Source organism: Eptatretus burgeri, chromosome 17 (genome assembly GCF_056783735.1).
Source record: "Eptatretus burgeri isolate ZD-2024b chromosome 17, Ebu_testis_v1, whole genome shotgun sequence".
NCBI classification, from domain to species: Eukaryota; Metazoa; Chordata; class Myxini; order Myxiniformes; family Myxinidae; genus Eptatretus; species Eptatretus burgeri.
The window spans coordinates 44,542,516-44,566,732 of NC_140977.1; the positions used below are offsets into that span (position 1 = coordinate 44,542,516).

The following is a 24,217-nucleotide window of genomic DNA, read 5'->3' on the forward strand; positions in this document are numbered from 1 at the left end:
GCATTGTGTTATGGTCAGGGGAAAAAAAAATTGGTCATGCTTCATGAGCTGACCGACTCATGGGAAAACAACATCCAAGATGGGAAAGTATTCAGAACTTATAACCAAATGCAAGGAAAGAAGTTGGAATGTGCATTGTATCACGTTTGAAGTCGGTTGCCAAAGGTTTGCACCAACATCATCGATAACTTTTCTGATCAAGCTAGGAGTCGCAAATAAAGAGAAGAAGGGAGTAGTCGAGAAAGTCTTAAATAATACGATATGAGCCTCAACTTGTACATGGCAGAAATATAGAATTTGACAAGCCAAGACAGTCAATCAATAACTCGAGCAGGTGGAGGTGGTGTTTGTCTTGGTAGACGCTCCTGGCTCGCTCCCTGCCATTCAGGTCATACTAAAGTTAAACAGCCAAAACGAGCTAGCATGGGGACTTTGACCAAGGGAGGGGGACTACTTTCACATCGCAAACAGGTCAGTCGTCTCTGTCTTCTTTCGCCTCCTTTCTGCTCTTTCCATGCTTTGTCCCCCCAGGTTTCTGCAGGGTGCACGTGGTCTCCCAGCAACCCTCTTCTGGTGAAACTCCCAAAATCCAGACTCATTCCTCACCTCCACTCAATTGGTCCTCTTTTTTTTCACCCTGTGGAACCAACTTCCTCAGTCCCTTCAATTTCCCTCTTCCCTCCAGGGCTTCAAGAAAGCTGTTCATCATCTGATCAGGTCATCCACTATCCATAACCATGACCTTTTATTTCCCCATTAACCCACCCCAAGCCCACCTTGTTAAGTATTTCCACTTCTGTGATTGAGAGTTTGTGGCTCTCCATCTTGTTCAACCACTGTGTCCTCCCCCTTGCCCTTCCACACATCCCATGTTTATCCAATCTCACTCTATTTAATCCTGTTGTTGATATGTTCCACCAACACTTCCCCACCCCTCTCCCCCAAATTCATACTGTTTTTTTTCGTTTTGTTTCATCCTGAGATGTAGGTCTTCCACAAGCCTCAACACTGCATACAAAAATAATAATGTTTTAGGATGTCGGAACAGCAATAATGAAACGGTAATACTGAGCAGGTGCAGATGTTTATTTTTCCATGACTACAATGTTTTATGACATTGATAATAACACACAACGCAAAATAATGAACAAACTAAAAGTGATTTAAAAATAAGAGGTTTTACAGATGTCAACTAACAAAATAATTTCAATCCTTTTGACATTTCACCTTCTCTTCCATTCTCCCCAAGGTGAAGGTTTTTTTTTTTTCAACATTCTTTCCTTTTACAACCTTAATCCAGGTGAAAGTGTTTTGAACTTTGTCATTCCACATAGGTGGGAGACCGAGAATGGGTAAGTGGTAAAATGCAATGAGAAATTAAACTGATATGCTCGTTGGAGGAGATGGGAAAGAAGAGGAAAGGAAGGTGAACACATAATTGACAAATACAGTAAAGGTGGGAATAGGTGTGATCAATAGATATGAAAACAGAGACTGGTGTGAAAGTTGTTTTTTGACATTGGATTGACGATTTAATCAGACAATTATTTTTGTTTCATTTCGGGATTGTCTTTATAAACGTTTAACGCAAATATTCATCCAAGAATTCCAACGGAAATAGAACGATGCATTACTGCTGTTGAAGCTCCAAAACACCTTGAAACAACAGCTGGTGCACTTAAAGGCTGGTGCACTTGAGGTTGGTGCACTTAAAAAACAACAGCTGGTGCACTTGAGGAGTGGCCAATTGAACTGAGGTCATTGCCAGCGGAGACCAATTGGGTAATCAAAAAGATGTCACCTATTCAGAGTCTAATTCCAGTGAGCAATTTAACCTCTTATCATGATATCTTGCCAGATTAATCATAACTTCCATCAATATATATATATATATATATATATATATATATATATATATATATATATATATATATATATATATATATATATATATATATATATATTTGTCCATGTTGATTGAGTCTTGTACTGCATGAGTGTTTTTATTTGTTTTAACATATTAATTCCAATGCGATCGATTCCAAGTAATCAAATTCAAGGTTTTTCATTTGACGATAAGTTGTTTTTGGATTCCCCGTCTATGCTTGGAGCTTAAATCTCCCCTCTTGAATTGTTCAATTTGTCACATTTTTTTCCTCTTGAGTGTCCGCTTCCACAGCATTGTTCAATTTCCATTTGGGCGGCCTCGCATTTATTTTGTGTTTCTCACTCTGGCTCTCCCTCGGGTGTCACAACTGTCTTCTGCCCCTTCATTGGTTGTGTAGCGCACGATGCTGTGCTGGGACCTTCTCATTGAAAGGCTGCATTGCGCAGCCATCATTCCAAGTGAAAGTCAAACCCATCCATTGTGGCATTGGTAGCAGTGCTGCTCCTGCTGGTGACTGGTCACTTCTTACTTCTTTCACCTCATCTTCCATTCATTTGTTTTCTTCATCTGAGAAACGTTTTCTGTTGGGATATTTTTACTCATCAAATTTGGGATTGGTCACCAGATGTGGTCTTTACACTGGCAATGTTTTCAAAATAGCCGCTCCCACGTTCATCTTGAACACTTTTGTCTGGCATTTCCCTCACCCACAGCAACATCCATTTTTCTTCTTTGGACCAGTTTTTCATTTTTTTGTTATATTATTTGGTCTGGGGATATTTCCCACTGGTCTTGTCTGGTTTGCTCAATTATTTCCTTAATTCTATCTTTTGATAGGTATCAGCATACCGTAGCGCGTAGATGCACCCTGTGGTGATCTTTTTAAATGAAACTGTCTCCACCAAGATATTTTGGACTTTTTTTCAGTTGATTCTTGAAACGTTTTCCTTTCCTGAATGTTTCCGTCTCTCCTGTATGCGTGGAATCCACTTTGCATTGGAAGACATTCTCCTTGTCTTATATACTCCATTTACATCGCTTCTATTTGTTTCGAGCTTATCCTGTTATTTTGTGGAAGGTGGCACTTATTCAGCTTCTGCTTCGATGCAGAGCTCTGTATCATACGAGAATGAGATAATCATCGGAAAAGGTTTTTTTTGTATGCACAATTGAGGATCCTCGAAGAGCTTGAGCAAAATGGAAATGGAAAAACACCAACAGCAGAGCAGAAGTGAGAGTGAGATAAAGGGGAGGGTGAGAAGGACACATGGGGTGAACAAGCCGAATGAAACAGTAAGAAGAAGAAGGGCAGGGTGGGGGTTAAACAGAAAAAGAACAAACCAACCCACAACTAACAAATGAAAAGAAGTGAAGGAAAGGGGGAAATATCACAATCACCTGGAAGAAAGGAGGGCTTGGGAATGGGGTCATTTGAGTTATAAGAGATCATGAGTTGGGAATTGGAGATGACCTGAAGTACTGGGGAACAGCTGTATTGAAGCCCTGCAGGGAAGAATGGGACTGAACAGATTGGGGAAGTTGGTTCAGCAGGTGAGAGAAAAGAGAAACAAATAAGTGGACATGAGCAGTGTGCCTGGATTTTGGGAGTGTAACAAGAAGAGCATTACTGGCAGACCATATGTGCCCTGCAGGAACCTGGGAAGGACACAGGCAAGATAGAGTAGAGGGTGAAAGACTAAAAAGGAGGCGGTAGAATACAGAAGCCACCAACTGGCCTGCAAAGCAAAAGTAACAGGCCGAGACACTCAGCTTCATCACAGGAGGATTTACAGAGATCGAGAGTGAGAAAAGAACTGAACGATCAAGAGGTGAAGTTGACACATCGATGGTGCAAAGGGAGTTTGCCTAAAGCTGTTAGGGTTGAAGAAATGTATAAGGAATGAACACTGCACACATTTCACCGACATAGCTTCTCCCATTGGTTGTAATATCCATTCGTGCGTTTCAGAATTTGGAATGGAGTTTTCCCATGATTCAAAGCATCCACCTCCATTTCAGGAAAGGATCACGTTTCACAGACCATGTTTGTGAAGTTCTATTCCGATGGTTCTTTTCAAGATCGTCACTGAACCACGGATAGTCTCCAATCGTAGTTTGGAGTAATATTCCCCAGGATCATTTTTAACATCTCAGTGAGGTTCTTATTCATCACTCCCTTTGCTACAACAATCACTGGCACAATGTTGGCACCCTTCAGCTTCCAGGTTTTCTTGACTTCATTTTTCAGATCCTGGTACTTGATCATTTTCTAGTCTCCACATTATTTTGACAAGAGTTTCCATTACAGGTACATCAATTAGCAATGTCATCTTTTCCTTTTTGTATTTGAGTACCAAGTCCGGTTGCAATGCTTTACATTCTATGTTCACGGTGAGCCTGGTGTGGCTCAGTGGTTAAGGCAGTGGCTTGGGATCCTTGGGGTCCTGAGTTTGAGCCCCGCTGGCTGCTGAGTTAGCATCAGGGGGGTTGACTCAGCCTGTCATCCTTCCGAAGGTCGGCGAAATGAGCACCAGTATACTGGTAATTATCCCTACAGGGTCAAAGGCGACTAAAAGGTTGGTGTCAGGAAGGGCATCCGTCCATAAAAAATATTGCCACAAGAAAGGGTACCATGATTGGAGCCCGCACAAAGCTAAACTTGCTCAAGGATAAAGGCTTTCAAATGGTGTGACGATGATGATGACATTCTATGTTCACGCTTAATGGGATGGTCAAGCCGTATGTGAGTATTATGTAAATACGCTTTTGGCATCGTGTAACCATGATTTTTCTGAGACCGGGCAGATATTAAAGCTTTTGCAAATGTGCCAGTGGATTATTCTGCATACTATGTTGTGCCTTTGTTTGGACAGCCGTTCTGATGAGTTGTTTTTACATCCCAAGAGAAGGTGATGGTGCTTTCTGTTGCTACCTTTCAGATGTTGCACTTGTCCAATTTACTCAATCCTCCCAAGGACACTACCAATGGTTAAAGCCATTGGTAGTATCCTTGGTCTTTGGCATTTATTACAACTCGTTCTCCATCGCAGCTGGGCTGACCTCTTCTTAACCACTCAAATAAGCCTTTTTTGACCATCACAATTCTGTCCAGCTAATTTTTAAATCTTCCTGCTCTTCTGTCATTCTCGCATTTGTTGGTGTATATTTGCTAACATTTCATTTTTGTACTTTTCCTTTGGCTTCTTTGCAATCAATGGTCTGCATTCATTGACGGTTCAATTTTGTGTGTAGCATCTTCTATTCGCACTTTTTGGAAATTTTTTGCAAGGTGAGATAGAGATATGCCTGGTGTTGGCTTAATGGTTAGGTGGTGGGCTTGGGATCCTAGGATCCTGAGTTCAAATCCTGCTTGGCTGCTGAATTAATACCAGGTGGGGTTGACTCTGCCTGTCATCCTCATGAGGTTGGCAAAATGAGTGCCAGCTTACTGGTATCCTGTGTCAGAGTGGTGACCCATCCAGGATTGTGCCCAATAGCCAAGGAGACTGCTTAGACAGTACCAACGCTCTGCAGAGTATGGTCCCAATGGATGGATGGAAATATAGATACTTTTATTGGCTTCTTGTCTTTGTGTACAAATTCGATTCGGTAATCTGTTGAACTTTTCACTTGCTCAGCCAATCCTACAATCGTCGCTCTGTGCACTTGGCTCGACTTCATCAGGCCACCACCTCCTTGTTTTGGCAGGTACGATCTTGGGATGCACTGTTTTTGGTAGATCGTGAGTTTCCTTGTTTTGGTATTGAGCTTGTTAATTTTCAATTGTAGCCAGTTTACTATTCTGCAACTGCATTGGAACAATAATACAGTAATACTCCGATATACATCTCCCCCTTTTATGGTGTTTGGCAAATACGTTGTCATTTTATTTATACCACGACCTGATTTCCGTTGCCTCATCCCACACTTAAGTCAGGTCCAGCATGTGTCCTTTTCTCGTATCTGTCGTCTCAACCTTCGCCTTCACCTACCTCATTGACAAACGACTTTGTGTTGTGCATTAAGAAATGTACTGTATTGTGGAGTACAATATATTATTTATGTACAGTATTTTGGGGATTTTTTAAGAGTGTACTGTATGTTATTGTACCCTGTAAAATTTGTGTCAAAAACAGTATTTTAGAAATTTAATGCAACATCATGGGTACATCTAGATTCTAAGATGAAGATGCATGCATGAACTCACAGCTTCACCATACAATCCATTGTCTTTGTTTCGCTCTCGTGGCATGCAGACTATGGCATGTTTTGCGATATCATCACGGTTTGTGAAGTTTATCATGAAATATCTATGATCCTTAAGCATCATGCCTTTTAAGCACGTTTTAAGTGACGAGGATGTATCTGTGGCTCAAAGGCAGAGGTATTAGCTTTGAAGTGAAATGAGATGTTGTTGAATATATTTTCATGTTGCAGGGTTATTAAGTTTTTTCCTCCGACTACAATTATACCATCTATAAAAATGCCGATGTAATTCCTGAAAGTGCAAAATGTGCAACACGATTTTCATCCGAGTATATCTCACACAAAAAAAGGGTAATGTTGGACGTAAAAAGCTAAATACCTGAAGTGGCGACGTTAGGAATACACTCCCACTTATTCCATTAATTCTTATAGAAAAATTGCTTTGATTTCCATGGTTTTGATATTCGTCGCACCTCTCAGGAATGCATCACTGATGAAAACCGGGGTATTACTGTACTGCAAGTTGCGATACAGCTTTGATTTTGTTTCTTGGGGAGAGGTATGTTTTTAGGATTGACCGCACTCTGAAAAGGGAATTCCTTGGTAATTGTTTGTGACATATTTGGTGGCCCTCTTCCACTCAGAGGTATTTGTATGATGCATTGTTTTCTAACTCCTGTATTATTCTTAAGTCGATATTTATGTTGTCCATTTTCGTTGGTTTACCTGCTACGAATCTGTGTTTGGCACATTTGTCGAGGCCAAATCTTTCGGGTACAGTTTTACTCGTTTTAGTTTTTGTTGCAATTCTTCATCATTTGATGTGAATAGCTTTAAATCACCAATATACAGTAGATGCATCACCTTTCCTGTTCCTTTAGCTGTTATTCCATTGGATGCTCAGGTGTATTCATGTCCTTACTCAATAATGAGGTTGCTCAGTGGTTCCAGTGCCAGACAAAGCAGGAGGAGGGGGGAGGCCTATCTCCCTGGAAGATCATACGACGTATGTTCACCCATGGTATTTAGATTTCTTCCCTGTGCTGTAATATTAATGTTGTATTTCGGAGGTCCATTGCTTTCTCAATCAGTATGAACATTTGGAGATCTATTCTGTACACTTGCATGCATTTTACCCTCTACAAATGTGGGACACTATCAAAAAAAAAATTTCATTCCATCCAGGCTGTGCACCACTTGGTGCTTCACAAGTTGCAGTTTTAGAGTATGGCTTTGTTAAGTAATAGGTGGTCTATCATTCCGTAACATCTTTTCTTACAGTTCTTCTGCTCTGCTTCTCGACCCCCATGTTGTATTCTGTGGTGATAAATCTCCTGTGATGATTCCTGTTAAAAGTCTGTCTGTTGTTGGTAGACATGTTATTAGCCTATATTTGTGAGGCTTCTTTGTGAGGCTATATTTGCATTTCTTCAGATTTTGGGATGAGGAAGGTCTTACCATCTGTGAACCATTCATCCGTTGCCTTTTCTCATCTCATCAAATGGTGTGATTCTCAACTCATCCAAAAAGCTGATAGCTTGCAGTCCATACTGCAAACTTCCAAGGACGTGGACGGGTGCAAGGCCCTAATATTCGGAGACAGGCACGTTCTACACAGACCATCGACCATCGTTACCAGCGAGTGGACTTTGAACCTTACGGGATTATCTTGCGTAAACATGGCAGGATTGGAGATGTATTTTATGAACGTCTCAAATCAGAAAGGCAATGCTGTCATTCCCAACATTCAGGCAGACTTCCCAGAGGGAGACACTGTATCTGGTACAGTTGGTTCTTAACACTGATGGGAAGGTCATATCTGGGGCTTGTCAATGTGCAGGGTAAGTTTAAAATGATATTTAATATTCATCTGCATGTTTAGGAGGAAGGGTGGTGGGTGTAAATGGAAGCTGTATGGGCAGTGAAGGCAGTCATAAATACTTTTTTTTTTGTTTGGTTCTAGGGCCGTAGGAGAAATTACACTAGATCTTTTTGCATCTGTTGGTAACAGGAAATGGTAGGAATGCATGTATGTGTTATATCCACTGCCACCGTTCACTTGTATGAACAGGAACTGACAGGAACTAGATACCTCTCATCAACTGATATTTCTCACATTTACTACAATGCTGTGTGTCTGGTTGGCATTCATGTTCAGAACAGTTATGGTTAACCATTTTGAAATTGATTCTGTTTCGTCAAAATGCTGAAAATAATGGTAAAAAGACTATTTGAATTACACATTTCATACTAGCAACAGAAGGTTAAAAATGCCTGGTGGAGAGAACCAAATCACTGAAAACGCACACACAGCACATGCGCAAAAGGTCTCGTTTAGATTTTCACACGTCATTTCAAAAGTCGTGTACCGACATATTTTGCTTCCCTTTGTGAGTTCTCAGTAGAATCTTTTCGGGTTATTTTGAAACAGATAGTTGTTTGCATTCTATTGTTGGCTTCATTGTAGTTTATTAGTTTTCCCTGCTAGAATTTCTATTGTTGGTGTTAGATAGGGTGGTGTAAAAGACAGTGCATCAACGGCAGTAAACTTCCGAAAAAAAAAAGTATTTTTTTTCTATTTTCCTACAACTTTTAAAACTTCTTTTCTTTCTATTTAATTATATATTTGAACACTGTAGAACACAAATCGCCTTGTTTCCACTTCCAAAAACCGTCAGCGTAGCAGTACTTAGGCAAAAATTTTCCACGTGCACTGAGGGTGGAGTAACAGCAAGATTCAGACAAAAATGGTGGCATCAAGTGATACAACCACACAGCTAACTTCGTCCAAAGATATTTGCTTAGTGTATCCTTTTCTCAAAGATGCTTCCAGAATCGTCAATTTCTCCAAGAAAAGTTGACAGAAGTTTCAGCCATAGACTGTTCCATTTGATAAATCGGCTTCTTTTGGTTGCCTTCGTGCCTGATATTCAACGTTCACAAAAAATATAAAAGATATCGTGCTCAGAAATGCAAATCAAGAGTGCAAAAGACCCTTCACATGTTCTTTTTCGCAAGACTGCACAGGGTAAGGTGTTCTATGAACTCTCTCCAAAAAAAATTCCTAAATGAGCAGTGCTGCTCCAACACACAGTGTTCATTTCTTTCAAGGGAGATGATTTTGGTATCAGCTTTTTGAGTGCTCAGTTGGTTCCCCTCATGAGTATTTTTGGCCATTTTGTTGTTTTCAATTCAATTATTGTCATGGTCTTTCCCTGAGTGGTATCAATCTCATCTCATCTCATCTCAAGGTTGTTGGTCAGCTCTTCTTTCAGCCGACGCAGATAATAATCTTGGTCTTCCTCCTCCTCTCAACTCTGCTTACCCTTCTCCCTCCAGTCTGTGTACGTGTTATTTGATCTGGGTTAGCCAGCCAACATTGTTCTCTCTCCTGGGGTGGGTCTGCAACATTTCCTTGTGTGGGTCCACATGTGTTTCCGGACGGTCGAGTTCTCACGGAATGATTTATCGCAGAGACTGCACTTATACGGCTTTTCCCCAGTGTGAATCAGCATGTGTGCCTGGCAGTGTGGCTTCCTACTGAATGATTTGCTGCACACAGTGCATTTAAATGGCTTCTCCCCAGTATGGCTCCTCATGTGTACCTGGCGGGACGTACTAGTCCCGAATGATTTGTTGCACACACTGCACTTGTACGGCTTCTCTCCAGTGTGGGTTCTCATATGTACCTGACAGGATGAATAGCCAATGTATGATTTACTACAAAAAATGCACTTGTACGGCTTTTCCCCAGTATGGGTCCTCATATGTATCTTGCGGCCTGAAACGTTGCTGAACGATTTATTGCACATATCACAATTATACGGCTTCTCGCCAGTGTGGGTTCTCATGTGATTCTGACGTTTCCAGTTAGTACGGAATAATTTATTACAGATGTTACACTCAAATGACTTCTCTCCAGAATGAGTCCTTTTGTGATTCTGACAGATCACGCTTGTACGGAATAATTTATTGCAGATGCTGCACTGGAATGACTCGTCTCGTTGGTTGCTATCTCCATTTGCAGGTTTCGTTTGTGGGTTGTCTCCAGAATGAATCTTCATGTGCCCCTTGTAGGTTGAGCAATGAATAAACGATTCGCTGCACAAGGTGCACTTATACAGTTTCTCCCCGGTGTGTGTCCTCATGTGTACCTTGCAGGTCGAGTACTGAATAAATGATTTATGGCACACAGTGCACTTATACGGCTTCTCCCCAGTGTGAATCCTCATGTGTTCCTGGCAGTTTTGTTTCCTCCTGAATGATTTGCTGCACACAGTGCAGTTATACGGCTTCTCCTCGGTGTGAATCCTCATGTGTCCTTGGTGATCTGTAATATTACTGAATGATTTTCTGCACACAGTGCACTTGTACGGCTTCTCCTCAATGTGAATCCTCATGTGTACTTGGCGATCTGTAATATTATTGAACGATTTTCCACACACAGTGCACTTGTACGACTTCTCCTTATCCTCAGTGTGAATCATCGTGTGTACTTGGCGATCTGTAATATTATTGAATGATTTGCAGCACACGGTGCACTTATACGGCTTATCCTTATCCCCAGCGTGGATCCTCATGTGCACTTGGCGATTTGTAATATTACTGAACGATTTGCTGCACACGGTGCACTTATAAGGCTTCTCCCCTGTGTGAATCCTCATGTATACCTGGCAGTGTGCATTCCTAGTGAACGATTTGCTGCACTCAGTGCACTTATATAGCTTCTCCTCGGCGTGAATCCTCATGTGTACGTTGCGATCTGTAACATTACTAAACGATTCATTGCACATTGTGCAATTGTAGGGTGTTTCTCCAGTATGTGTCCTTAAGTGTTCCTGACATTTGTCCTTCTTTCGAAACAATTTATTGCAGAAAGTGCACTTAAACGGATGTTCTCCATTATGAATCCTCATGTGAATCTGTAACGTTGGCTTCGATTTTAACGATTTATTGCAGATGATGCACTTGTATGGCTTTTCTCCGGTGTGTGTCCTCAAGTGTGCCTGGCAATTGGCCTTCTTTCGAAATGATTTATTGCAGAAAGTGCACATAAACGGTTGCTCTCCATTATGAGTCCTCATGTGCACCTTTAACGTTGGCTTAGATTTTAACAATTTATTGCAGATACTGCACTTGTATGGCTTTTCTCTCGTGTGCGTCTTCACATGAACTTGGCATTTGTCGTCACTTCGAAATGATTTATTGCATACATGACATTGGAACGGTTTCTCTCCAGTATGAATCCTCATGTGCACCTGGAATGTAGACTTCCATTTTAATGATGTATTACAGATAATGCACTTGTACGGCTTTTCCCCAGGATGTGTCCTCATGTGTGCCCGGTAGAAGGAGTTGTAAATGAATGATTTATTGCAAACATGGCATGTGTACGGTGTTTCAACAATATGTGTCCTCATGTGATTCTGATAGGTTGAGATGTCAGGGAGTAATTTTAAACAAACACAGCACTTGAACTGCTTCTCTGAAGGGTGGATCCTCATGTGTACCTGATAACTTGAAAAGCAACCGAATGATCGATTGCACACGGTACACGTGCGTTTCATCGCAGAAGGGGGAATCTTCATTTGTTCTTGTCGGTGAATACCTTTCTGTTTACAATCCATAAACTTCACACCATAACTCTTCCTGCATTGCTGAAAGGAATTTTCAGTGAATGTGAGACTAGTCTTGGTAAAGGACAACATCCTGCAGGTCGGTGTCCATCTCTCTGAAGATTGGTCAGGAGAAAAAAAAATTCGTCATAGGGATGCAAAAGCAGCATCAACACATGAGGATGCATTTCAAACAACCTCAGTAGGGTGAGTATACTGATTCTGGCTCACTTTTCCCCATGTAAGTGAATGGGGGATTTTCAGCGATTCATATTTTTTTCCCTAAAAAATAAACCCCCTTTTTAGCCCAAGGTACATTTATTTGTCTCCCCTTTTAACCTAGTGGCACTCTATTCAAATAACCAATGCAACAGGATAAAAGATTTGTTCAAGTAGCAAAGTAGTAATGTGATTTGTGAAAGGTGATTCTGAAGAAATATCTGAAACATGTAAGCCAAGGGACACTCTTTTTCAAATAACCAATGCATATTGTTTAGTTCACTCATTGAACCTATAAAGATTTGTTCATTCTCAAATTCCTTCAATAGTATAATTTTATTTGCACAATAATCCTCATCTAAAATATTAAAAAATAAACCATTTGAATCTTTATATTTTTCAAGATACCCCTTTTTGTGTCATTATGAAATGATATACTTCTCTTAATGATCTCATCAGACCACCTCCTGAGTTGCATATCATTTTTGTGCATAAACCACGCCATAAAAAAGTTTTGTTTCAAATGTTTTCAGTTCGTGCCGTGAAAATGAGGAAGTGTTTTTCGACACGGTCGTGCTGTGAAAATGAGGAAGTGTTTTTGGACAGTCATGCTGTGAAAAAATAGGAACTATTCTGTGAGACAAGGTCTCGTGTTTATAGATACTAAATCAGAACACTAACAGGCTTTTAAACATAAGTTTAATCAAAATCATTTTAGGGCATTTTAAGTATGTTTTGAAAATGATTCATACAATTTGAGAATATATTGCCCAATTATTTTCCAAGCTGTCTCGCCCGAAGTGTCATTTCCTGTGGCCACACCCAATGATTAGGCAATTTCCTCATCATTGCCTTATAAGTGATTCGCCAGACAAAGTTTCTGCTAGACGGGATTTTCATTTTTACAACTGAGACATGAGCGATCTTTCTTCCGACGAACAAAACATCTCAACACAAAGTTGGTAAGCTTGTGTATGGGCTCCTCTTTGAACGATGAAGCAATTGATTATAAATTAAATCGTGATTATCCTGATATATTTTTTCCTGGCAGGTCCTTAGAAGAAGAGCAGTTTACATATCACGACGAGGTGCATGAAATTAATGCTCTTATTGAAGAAGTCAATGATCTTAGAAGAGAATTGAAAAACATTTTTAATGACTGGTACGAAGTCTTATCACGGCCTCTGATCTCAAATGAATTAAAGCAACGGTGAGACACGTGTGTGTCTCTCTGTCCCTGTCTGTTTGTCTCTCCGTCTGTCTTTCTACCTACCTCTGTCTGTCTGTCTCTCCATCTATACCCTTGACTCATTATTTTATTTTTTTCAGCTCAATCACACAACATAAGCTGTTGAAGCAATCTGGTACAACACATGATTTTCTGGAGGTAAATGTTTCTGAATTATTATTTAGTTATTTGTTTATTTATTATTTTATTAATATCACTCTCTTTGGAATGTCGCCTTATGTTGGTTGCATCATTAGTTTGGACGCGGTTATGCCAGTACACTGGAATTCATTTTATTGGCTTCGGAAGGATGACAGGGTGAGTCGGCCTCCTGGTGTGTTAATTCAGTGGTCAACGAGGCTTGAACTTAGAACCAACACCAGGCTTATTAATATTACCATGTAATTATCTTTATAAAACCTAATTATTATCCACTTTTTGTTTCAAAACAGAATATGGTGTCTGAGTTTCGAAATCACAAGACATCTGAAGAAGATTGCTGGGAAAGATTATACATTCTCGCAAATGAATATTTAATGTTTTCAATTTTGATTAATTATATTTGTTTTGTTTATAATTACTTGATTTTGAATTACAACAAAAGAATCAAGACATGAAGAAGGGAGGGAGGGGGGGGTAGGTGCGCTCCCCCAATGACCCATCACCCCCTTATCCCACCCCCTCCCCTCCCCGTGTGTGTGTGGGGAAGGGTGGGGGTGGGATGAGGGAGGTGGTGGGTCAAAGGTGGGGGCGCACAGGGGGGATGAGGGGGGTGGGGCTTGTGTGGGAGAGGCTTGTGTGGGAGAGGCTTATGTGGGCGGGGCTTCGGTGGGGCTTCGGTGGGGTTTGTGTGGGTGGAGCTTGTATGGGAGGGGCTTGTGTGGACAGGGTTTATGTGGGAGGGGTTTATGTGGATGAGGTTTGTGTGGATAAATGGATGGGTGGAGAGATGGGTGGATGGGTGGAACTTGTGTGGATGGGTGGATAATTTTTTAATTAAATAAACATGTGTGTGGGGAACTAATTAACTAATCACTAATTATGTGAATATAATGAATGTGGGTGGAGCTTGTGTGGGGTTTGTGTGTGTGTGGAGCTTGTGTGGGGTTTGTGTGTGTGGAGCTTGTGTGGGGTGGGGTTTTTGTGTGGACCTTGTGGGGGGTTTGTGTGTGGTGGGGTTTGTGTGGGGTTTGCGTGAGTGGGGTTTGTGTGGGGTTTGTGTGGAGCTTGTGTGGGGTGGGGTTTATGTGGGTGGGGTTTGTGTGGGCAGGGTTTATGTGGGTGGAGCTTGTATCTGGAGCTTGTGTGGGGTGGGATTTGTGTGGAGCTTGTGTGGGGTGGGGTTTATGTGGGTGGGGTTTGTGTGGGCGGAGTCAAAAAGGGGCGGAGTCAAAAATTTTCAATTTATCTTTGTCTTTTGTAATTCCTGTGAATAAAATGAACCTAAAATCTCTTCCAGTTCCAAATCATATATCTTATAAATCCAAGGAACCGTATCTATTACATAAACAATTTTTAAAATTCATTCGTCCATCGTTTAATATAACCTTTTTCAAAATGAGATTTCCACCTCTATATTCTTGCGATATCACCAACTTTGAACTTAGGTTTTCTGACATTAATCTCTTTTCATATCTTAATTTTGTAAATGTTTCTGATGGTTTCATATTTGATGACGTGTTAATCGTGTTATTATACTTATCCACAATATCCTGAATAAAAGATGACCATTGTTGTGAACTGAGTTGTGTGAATTTTTTATATAGTCTCTCTTTTAAGGTACGATTAAAACGTTCAACAACAACGGCCTTCCCTTCATTAAAAGGTACTGTATAATGTAATACTGTTATTTTTTAGAAAATTCATAAATGTCTTGTTATAAAACTCTCTACCCTCATCAGTCCACAATTTTTTAGGTTTTCTCTTACTTTTATTAAATATCTGTGAAAGGCTAACATAAAAGTATTACCTGTTTTGTTTTTTAATGGGACAACCCATGCATATCTACTCCTCAAATCAATAACGGTTAAAGCATACTTGTACCCCTTATCATAATTGAGTTCAATCAAATCAGCGGACCAGAAATAATCAACTTCCTTGGAATAAACCTTCCTTCTCTGAAACTTTGTGAATATTGGTTTATGTACTTCATCAGCTAATTGCTCTTCAATCTTAATGACATCATTAGAGTCTATAAGTTTTTTGAATTTCCAAGTCCAAGTTTCAATTTAGCACTGATCATCTTCTTCACGATGAACCTATCAACTTTTTCTCTCAAGGTTGGATTTTGTATCAGAGACAAATTATACAACATTTCTCTATCGGCTTCATGCTTTTCTTCCAAAGTTGTGGTATTCCCATAATCAATATCGTGTCTCATGCACACTTCATCAACTCTATTGATGGGCTCACTCCAGGATTTAGGATTGTCTGCCTCATCTAATCTTTTATCCAAGTTTGTGCCTGGACCACAGAAAGAATACCCTGGTAGATGTAATTCCCCTGGTATTCCAGTAGTTGTAAATTTACTTCCTGATAAAAACTTTTGTATATCTCCTCCGAGTTTGTGTTTGGAGGTAAATTGATTTTTTTTTGAACCACACACCGAACATATACCTTTTTGTATAACGCTGTTATTTTTACTTTTAATATATGAAATATTTTTAGTATTAGTTTTCTTTTTACATTTGAGACAATAACTCATTTATTTATGAGAAAAATTCCAACAGAGTGCAAAAACCTTTTTAGTTTCCAACATGCACATTTGAATCTTAATTTTTAAAACATAAAGAATCATAAGAAATGCCTTCACTCTCTCCTCCATTTATTTAAGAAAAAAAAAAAGAAAAAAAAAAAAAAAAAAAAACTTTGATTAACATCAATATCCTCTCCATGAAAACGATGTCAACGGTCTTGTCGAAAATACTGCGAATAGACTTGTCAATTCTTTGTTTTCCTCCTCGGTGGGTTGACTTATTTTCTGTAATACCACCAATTTTTTTTCTAATCTCACTGGTTTCCATATTTTCATATTTATTCAGTCTCGCTCTTTCCTCCCTCTCCTCCTCTCTCTTCTCTCTCTTCTCCTCTCTCTCTCCTCCTTCTCCCTTTGCTCTTTCTCTTTCTTCTCCCTCTCCTCCTCTCTCTTCAACTTCCTCGTCCCTTACTATCCTTGAATCACTTTCACCCCGATAGAATATCATACATATATTCGTCAGGATTTCTTGTTATTCCTGTATCCAAAATATTTTTTTTACAAAAGGAAACCAATAAAATTTCTTTTGAATTTCTAAAAGAGCCTTACATTTTCTTAACTTTATAATTTTTTCATTATTTAACATTCTAATTAAATCTAAAGTTGTCAGTTTATCAACATCAGCATAAAGCCAATCTTTTATTGAAAATACCTCATTCTTATGTTGTAGAACATATTTATTAAAACACAGAATACCCTTTTCTTGAAGCTATGCTTGGACATAGAAATGATAATTTTCTTGAAGCCTTCTTGCCGTCATTTATGTATTAAAAATATATGTTAGAATAATATTATGACACGAAACACCTCCCCATCTTCCCATAGTTAAATCATTTTGTATTTCCTTACTTATTATATATAATCCTGTTTTTTTCTGTTTTCATGATATAAACTAGGGCAAAACCATTATTATATTTACCCTTATTAAATTCTTTTACTTGTTGTTCACTAATCGTGGCTCCACAAAACTCATTCTCCATACCAAGTGGATAATATTCTTCCTTACGAGACTGATTTAATTGTTCCAGGTCTTCAAGGTCAATTTTAAATGACCAATTATACCCTAAATCATTCATATCATACCCCCATTGTTCTAGTCTCATGCAAACGATAAGCCCTTCTTTATAAAAATTTATTTTAATTCGAACTGTGAATTCTGTATGACCTGGAGATAAAATCAACACTTCTGTATCTTTGGAATACATGGCCGTTTTATTTAAGGATATATATTGTGACAAATCACTTCATCTCACCAAGTCATTCGCGTCAGTCGGGCTTGGATAATTTTTTTAATTTATAAGCATTTTTCATGTTAATATTTTTGGTTATATTATATTTATGTCGTTCAGCCTGTGCCTTTGTGTAATAATTTGATAAATCAATATTCAGTTCTTGGGATACACCAAAGATAGAACCATCTTTCCCAACAGAAGTCATTTATATTAGATTAAAAATAATGTCATAAAAAAAAATTTTGGCGAGTTGAAACAACACATACAGACATAATTGACCACAACACTTGGAATTTAATTATTGGACTTGAAATGTTTGATACACACCATTCTGGAAGAATTTTATGACTTCAACAGGTGATGGAAGACCAAAACTATCAAAATAATATTTGTCTTGATTATTAAAAATATAAACCCAATGAGAACCGTTCCGATTATTATCTTCAAAGTTCATAATAATATTCTTTGTATGTTTTGGCACGTTTGTTAATTCATCTCTCATACAAATAACCACATTACGAATTTCTAATTTCTTACAATATTTGACAAGTTGTAAATTTGATGTTGTATTCTTTCCAAATTCTTTAAACCACTCATCAATGCTCATTTATTTATTAGAAAGATATAATCCATTACCCCTTTTCGTTAATTTTTCACCTGCTTGTGCGATAGAAGAAAGCATATCTCCAACAAACAATCTCGCTTTATCAGGCAGACCTTCAAGTTTTTCAGCAAAATCTACAATTACACCACTTCCACAAATTTGTTTCTCCAACTCTTTGTTATGTCTTTCCAATTCTTTTTGAGCCTGGAGTTGAGCCTTCCTTTCGTTGGCAGTTTTCACCACTGTTGAAATACCACCCGTCAATGCTCCAACCGCACTTAAACCAGCAAATAAAGGAATTAGAAATGGGAGAAATCCTCCACTCGTCTCTCTTATTGAATATTTCTTCAACATTGGTTTTGTCATTTTAATTTTAAGTGAGCCAGCATCGTTCAATATTTTAACCTGTTCTCTTGTGAGCAAAACATAAATCCTTACTGCTCCTTTTCTCTGAATTGTATTAACGTTAATCGTACAAGGCTTTTGATTTTGAACACAAGATGATAGTTTATGAAGATTGATTTGATTAACATATACCCCAGTTGGTACTTTGCCACTCATTTATTTAACAAAAAAATTATGTGAGACTAATCATAACACCATTATCTGTATTAACCTGCAATTCTGTTTCTTCCAAAAGCAAACAATATGTATCAAATTCTTCACTCTCTCTCCTCTTTCAATGTACAGGGAAGTATCCACTCGATTAGACTTTATAGTTTCCTTTTGAGCACTCAGGTCAAACGCATAGATTGTATACAAACTTTTAAATGCTGTCATATCCAAAATAGGTTCTTTATTTCCATTACTTTTGCACACCTTTTGGTAAGACTTGTATGCTTCAGCAAAATCATTTTTTTCCCAATTAATTTACAATCTATCTCATGGGTAAAATGTTCCATCTAGAGAAACACGAAGTTGTTTCACCTTAGCATTATCACTCAATGCATTATTCTTATCAGTCGCAGTATCACCATCTGGCTTTTTAAAAATGATCCACAGATATCGTGGCTTTCCTTCCAGAACACCCAAATTCCACGTGTAAGTGGTTTGGTTGAGTTTAACGTGCTGACATCTTCGTTTGAGGTATGATACACCGAGTGGTTTCTTTGAGTTAAGTTTTCTATTCTAATCTTAAAACAAAAGAGATGTTGGAGTATATTCACTAATATACCAACTCATTTCATCAATTACAAATTTATTTTGATCACCAAAAGCACTAGCAACACCAAAAAGTAATCTATTTTCATTATCATTCCTTTGTAGTTGAAATCTAATTTTAAGACCATACAGAACTTTATCATGATCACAAAATCCAAATATATTTTTAAGAGGAACTGCCACAGTAAAACTATCACCTACTTTTGTATCATCATTATACATTCCTTTTATTTCACTATATCAAGGGTCTGTGTTTGTTCCCGTTGACATATCAGGAATAAAACCTTCGACAGCCCCCTTTTGCATTCTATCACCGAATGAATATAGTGTAAATTTCATCATTTCAGATACAGCAGAGACATAATCAACCGCTTCAACTTCTTGTGTTCCAATGTACAAACGAACACTATCAAACATTTCCAGAAGAAATAATGTACGAGTGTAGAGTTTGTGTTATTCCCAGCCTTAGTGAATGTAAATTTACACAACAAGAAACTTTCGGATAGATTCAAATAGGTTTGTTGATTATTTATTTCAAAACTTTTTGTATCATTTGCATTCCAGTCTGTTCCAGTTATTGCATTTACCTTGAAGTAATCTTCTTTTTTAGTGGAGTTTGAGATAATAATAGTATCATCGATACTATTAATTGCTTCCATACTTGTATTTATTTGGGAAAAAAAGATGTTAAAACTTTTGAAACCCTGATCCAAGTATTCAAATTATTTTCTGTCGTTCTTGGGGGGACAACTGAGTTTTGCCTTTCTTAATTTCTTTTACTGCTTGTAATTTATGAGATTCCTTTTGGGCATCTTTTATGCTCTTTACAGCACCTGCTACATTTCCCACAGCAGAAGCAGTTGAACCAATTCGGTCTTTATGTTTAAGAATAGTTGAACCGATACCCATTAGAGTATCAATTATCCCATCTCCTCTAAATTGATGTCCGACACCCCTTTGTCTTGTAGGTTTATAGTATCCTCAACCAAGATACATACCTTTGCCCTTGTAGTATGGGGAAAGGAACATCCCATCCCCTGTAATTATTTTATATTTTCCCAACTCGTGTTTCCTCACAATAACCATCGTATTTATTTATTGGAAAACTTCACGTAGGTGAATTCTGATGGATATAACTTCTCCACTATAAGAAATCATACGATTATCTTGGTCGGTTATCCTAAAATTTACTCTGTGTATGGTTTTTCCTGACACAGGGAGATAAACCAAATTTTTGGGTTCCATATTGAATTTATAACCAATTGGGGTTGAGTATGCGCTGAATGAAAATATTGTATTTGTTTTTATTCCATCATTATAAGCACCATCAATCAAATCACAGTGAATTAACACCGAATTTATTCCTGAGGATATTTGAATGACATTATCACTGTAAAACATCCCATTAGTTTCAATCTTTTTTGAGGAGAAACCCAATAACTCTCTAAATGAATTATCAATTGTGAAATCAACCTTGTAGTTATTTTTAAGTTTAATCGTTGATTTTGAAGTATGTTTTTGAATGTCTATAACAATATTTTTTGGTTCATCACCCTGTTCTTTCATAAGATGAGTAATGTCGGAAGATATTTGAGAAATCTCATATGCGCCGTGTGAGACTGTTATCGTTTTGTATCCGCTTCCCGGATTATAACTAAACTTGTCCTTTTTTTCAGTTGTATTAAATAAGGTATTATAAGTTTCCATGGACAATAAAGATGCCTCATTTTCTTTTGTTGTGTCAAGTTATAGTGGGTATGGGAATGAAGATGTGTGGTCGCTTGTTGTGAAATTGAAACTCAGGAATGTGCTTCTCATCTTATTTAATAAGAGATAAAATGTCTTTATATTGATATTTATTAATTATTTTCATGTTCATCAACTGGTCTAAAATGGCTGATGCTTCGTTAAAACAATTGTTATTTCCAGCCTTCTTATTGCCGAACAACAATAGCAGTCTATTAACTAATTGTGATGGGTCATTTGGAAGAAAACTAACACCTGAACCAAGGATACTTAAAGCCTGAATAATGTGTTTCTCCTTCTCATTCTTCCGACTTTTACCAGAAAGAATAACCCTATAATCAACAGAGTTCAGCAGATCAACATATACTTTATCATCATTATTTCTCATATCCAATGGTTTATCAATATACTTTGATTCATCCCTCACAGTTGAACCTTGTCTTCCATCTTTTGTGAGAAGAAACATTAATCTCGGAGTTAGTTTGACAGGGGGTTGAGCAGAACTCAAGAACCTTAATTCATCATTAAATATCAATACCTTTTCTTGAACAAGATGAAATATTGCTGATTGTTCTGTTGGAATGAGCCCTGCTTTGGTTTTTGAATCTGCTGAATATTCATTGTTTTGAAGAGCATTCACAATATAATCAGGGGTCGATTAATCTCTTCCAGTTGTTGAAATAATCCTTCATCATCATATTCTAATTCTCCTATATGCTCTAATTCTTCCTCCGTCATTTGACTGAAATCTTTCAACATTTGGAGCTTTCAAGGAGTACATTTTATTGTGGGAACTGTGGAAACATCTATAATTTTTCTTGGGAAGTTTTTAAAAGTGGTATAAAAATTTCTCTTGTTTTCTTTCAAATGCTTCTTCACCCGTTAGTTTTTGTCTGCGTTTCTTCTTTATGTCTTCCTGTTGTTTTACAACTTTTGAAACCAACTCTTGATGTTCTCTAAATCTTCTTGCTCTTTCTTTCGCGTCCATTTATTGATTGAAAAATATCATTTAATATCTCATCTTGTTTCACAACAATATATTTATATTTTTCAGTCGTGTGTTTCAGGAAATCCCCAAATTCCTTTTTACTACGTAATGTAGAACAATTATCTCTCCAAAAATTGTTTATATCTTTTGAATGTAACTTGAATAAAATAAAAGTATTAGCATTCTATCTGATGGAACGACGAGGAAGTTGAAAGTACGATTGACTAAGATAAATACAATTACAAGAAGAATGTCTCCCTCTTGTTTAGCAGCTGTCCATTACCATTTGGTTTCTCTTATTAACACAATCATCAAAGATAACGAGGTTCTCTTTAGATTTATCCAAATCTTGGGGAGATGGTATATCATCCGTATTATCACTAAGAATACAAGTTATCGGTTTTGATTTCTTTTTACATCTCTGTGTATCACAAAATAGTTGTATTATATCTTCAATGTTATAATCATTTCGGTTTTTTTGAAGTTTAAATAAACCGATTATATCTTCTTTTTGAAGAGCAGCATTAAAACCTTGTGAGAGTCGTTGATACTCAGGTTGAAAACTTGACTTTGTAAAAATTATTAAATTATCATAATCTTAAAAGTTGGGAGTAAGGAGCATCTTTAAAAGTAAGCGGCTTTTTCCACATCCACTTGAACCAACTATGAGGCATCTTAATGAATTTGGGAGATTTTTATGGTTGTTAAATTTTATCTTATTTTCCCAAATGGGTAAAAAATCATTCATTTATATATTTGGAAAACAGGTTATTTAATTTATTATTGGCTTTTTTAGAAACTCTATATTTTATCCTAAGTTCAGGTTTAATTTCAAGATAATCCATTATTTTATTTATGCAATATCTTGTGTTGATATTTCCCTGAAAATCACATCCATTAATAATATAACAACAATCCTTTGAACATTTCTCTAATACGTTCAGTTTCTTCCCTTGTAAGGAAAGGTGTGTTATCACCCTCATACTTTACATTCATTTCTCGAATCAATCTTGTAAAGTAATTCATTTTTGGTGTAAATATAAAAGAATTATTTTCCTTTTTATATTTTTTATTATCATTAATTAGAAGATAATCACAGAATATACATTGTTTATAGGCTTTTGACTCTGTGTTTTATCCCCGCCTTTCACACGCAGGACAATTCTCAAATTTGTCATCTGGAGAATCAGGGAATTCAAGAGGCTCAAAATCGAGTAAACTATTCATATTTATAAAGTAAAACTTTACTTAAACTGAAATTCATCTTCAATATCATCTTCAATACTTTCAGAATCATCTATACTTTCATAACTATTGTTTGAACACAAACTCTCGGTATCATAACTATCGTTTGAATGCAAACTCTCAGTATCATACTCATTCTCATAATCTTCAAAATCTTCAGTTGAATATTGACTCGTATTTAATTCGTAGAAAAAAAACATTACCATCGATATCTATATACTTTTTTTCATTAACAGATTCAACTGCTACATTTTTTATATTAAAGGTAATTTTAAAATGATCCTGAACGACAATTGAATGAAATGTCATTTCACCTGATATATTAACACCCTTTATTTCATTAGGATTTATATCTTTAGGGTTGTTGAAAAAAATACAAAATCCTTGCATATTACAGATGGTCTTATCTTTTCTTTCGAAAGCTTCATCCATAAGGTTTTTATTTTTGATACTTTTTCTTGTTTCATTGCTTTTTCTAGTTTTGAATATATTGCCAGAAGGAGAGGAGAAACTTTTGTTCGAGATGTTCTTCCAGGTATACTTTTGTTAATTGATGTTCTTCCAGGTATACTAAAAGCCCTTCCACTGAAGGAAATTGAAGAACTCTATTATTCGCCATAATTGTTTTGATCCATAGTTGTTATATTTATCTTTGTTCAATTTTACATCCTTGACATATTTCTCAGTATCTTTAACAAATGAAGAGATTGATTGAAACTTGTCTTTTGTGTCTTGAAACATTGTATTTATTAAGTGAAAAAGTTGGAGGATAAAATGGTTTTAAGCACAGATTCAGCTATAAGTTGAACAAAATTTTCATGAAGAAAATTTTAGTTTTAGCAAAGTTTTATTATATAAATATGGTGAATACAACGTACTGCGATGTTTGTAATCACGAATATAAATATTATAAAAAACACCTTCAAACCAACAAGCACACATTCAATCTTTTCAAACAAATATCTCCTCTTGAGTTGGAAAGAAAACATTGTGATATCTGCTCAAATGATATTTTGAAGAGTAGTTATAAGAATCACCTTCAATCACAAAAACAGAAGAAGAATGAGATTAAAGTAAAGGGAGACTATTCTATTGAAAACACTGATGGAGCTTTTAAGAATCATATTAAAATAAGGATTTTTCAATTTGGAGAACCTGGTCCATCATCAATAACTGAATCAATTGAAATAGTGAAACCTGATGTTGAAAAAGTTATTAAAAAGACAGTAAAAGAAATGAAAACTTTAAAGTTTTATATGGGAGTGAAAATGAATATGAAAAGACAAGATGAAGAACAAACTCCTTATATGAGAACAGATCTTCATTTTAT

The 24,217-nt window shown here is 37.2% G+C and overlaps 1 protein-coding gene across 15 annotated transcripts in view; it reads right to left on the reverse strand.

Moving 5' to 3' along the window:
• LOC147009936 (uncharacterized) overlaps window positions 1-24,217 on the reverse strand; it is a 192,554-nt gene that overhangs the window by 103,918 nt on the left and 64,419 nt on the right. For 6 of the 15 annotated variants that reach the window (XM_085863202.1, XM_085863203.1, XM_085863201.1 and 3 more), the window contains one exon: window positions 3,360-11,825. The exons of the other annotated variants lie outside the window; for them this stretch is intronic. In XM_085863202.1, coding sequence (XP_085719328.1) covers window positions 9,460-11,825 — 2,366 coding nt within the window. In that variant the 3' untranslated portion in view covers window positions 3,360-9,459. Of the gene's footprint in view, window positions 1-3,359; window positions 11,826-24,217 lie in introns of those variants that run through there. 15 annotated transcript variants of the gene reach the window in all.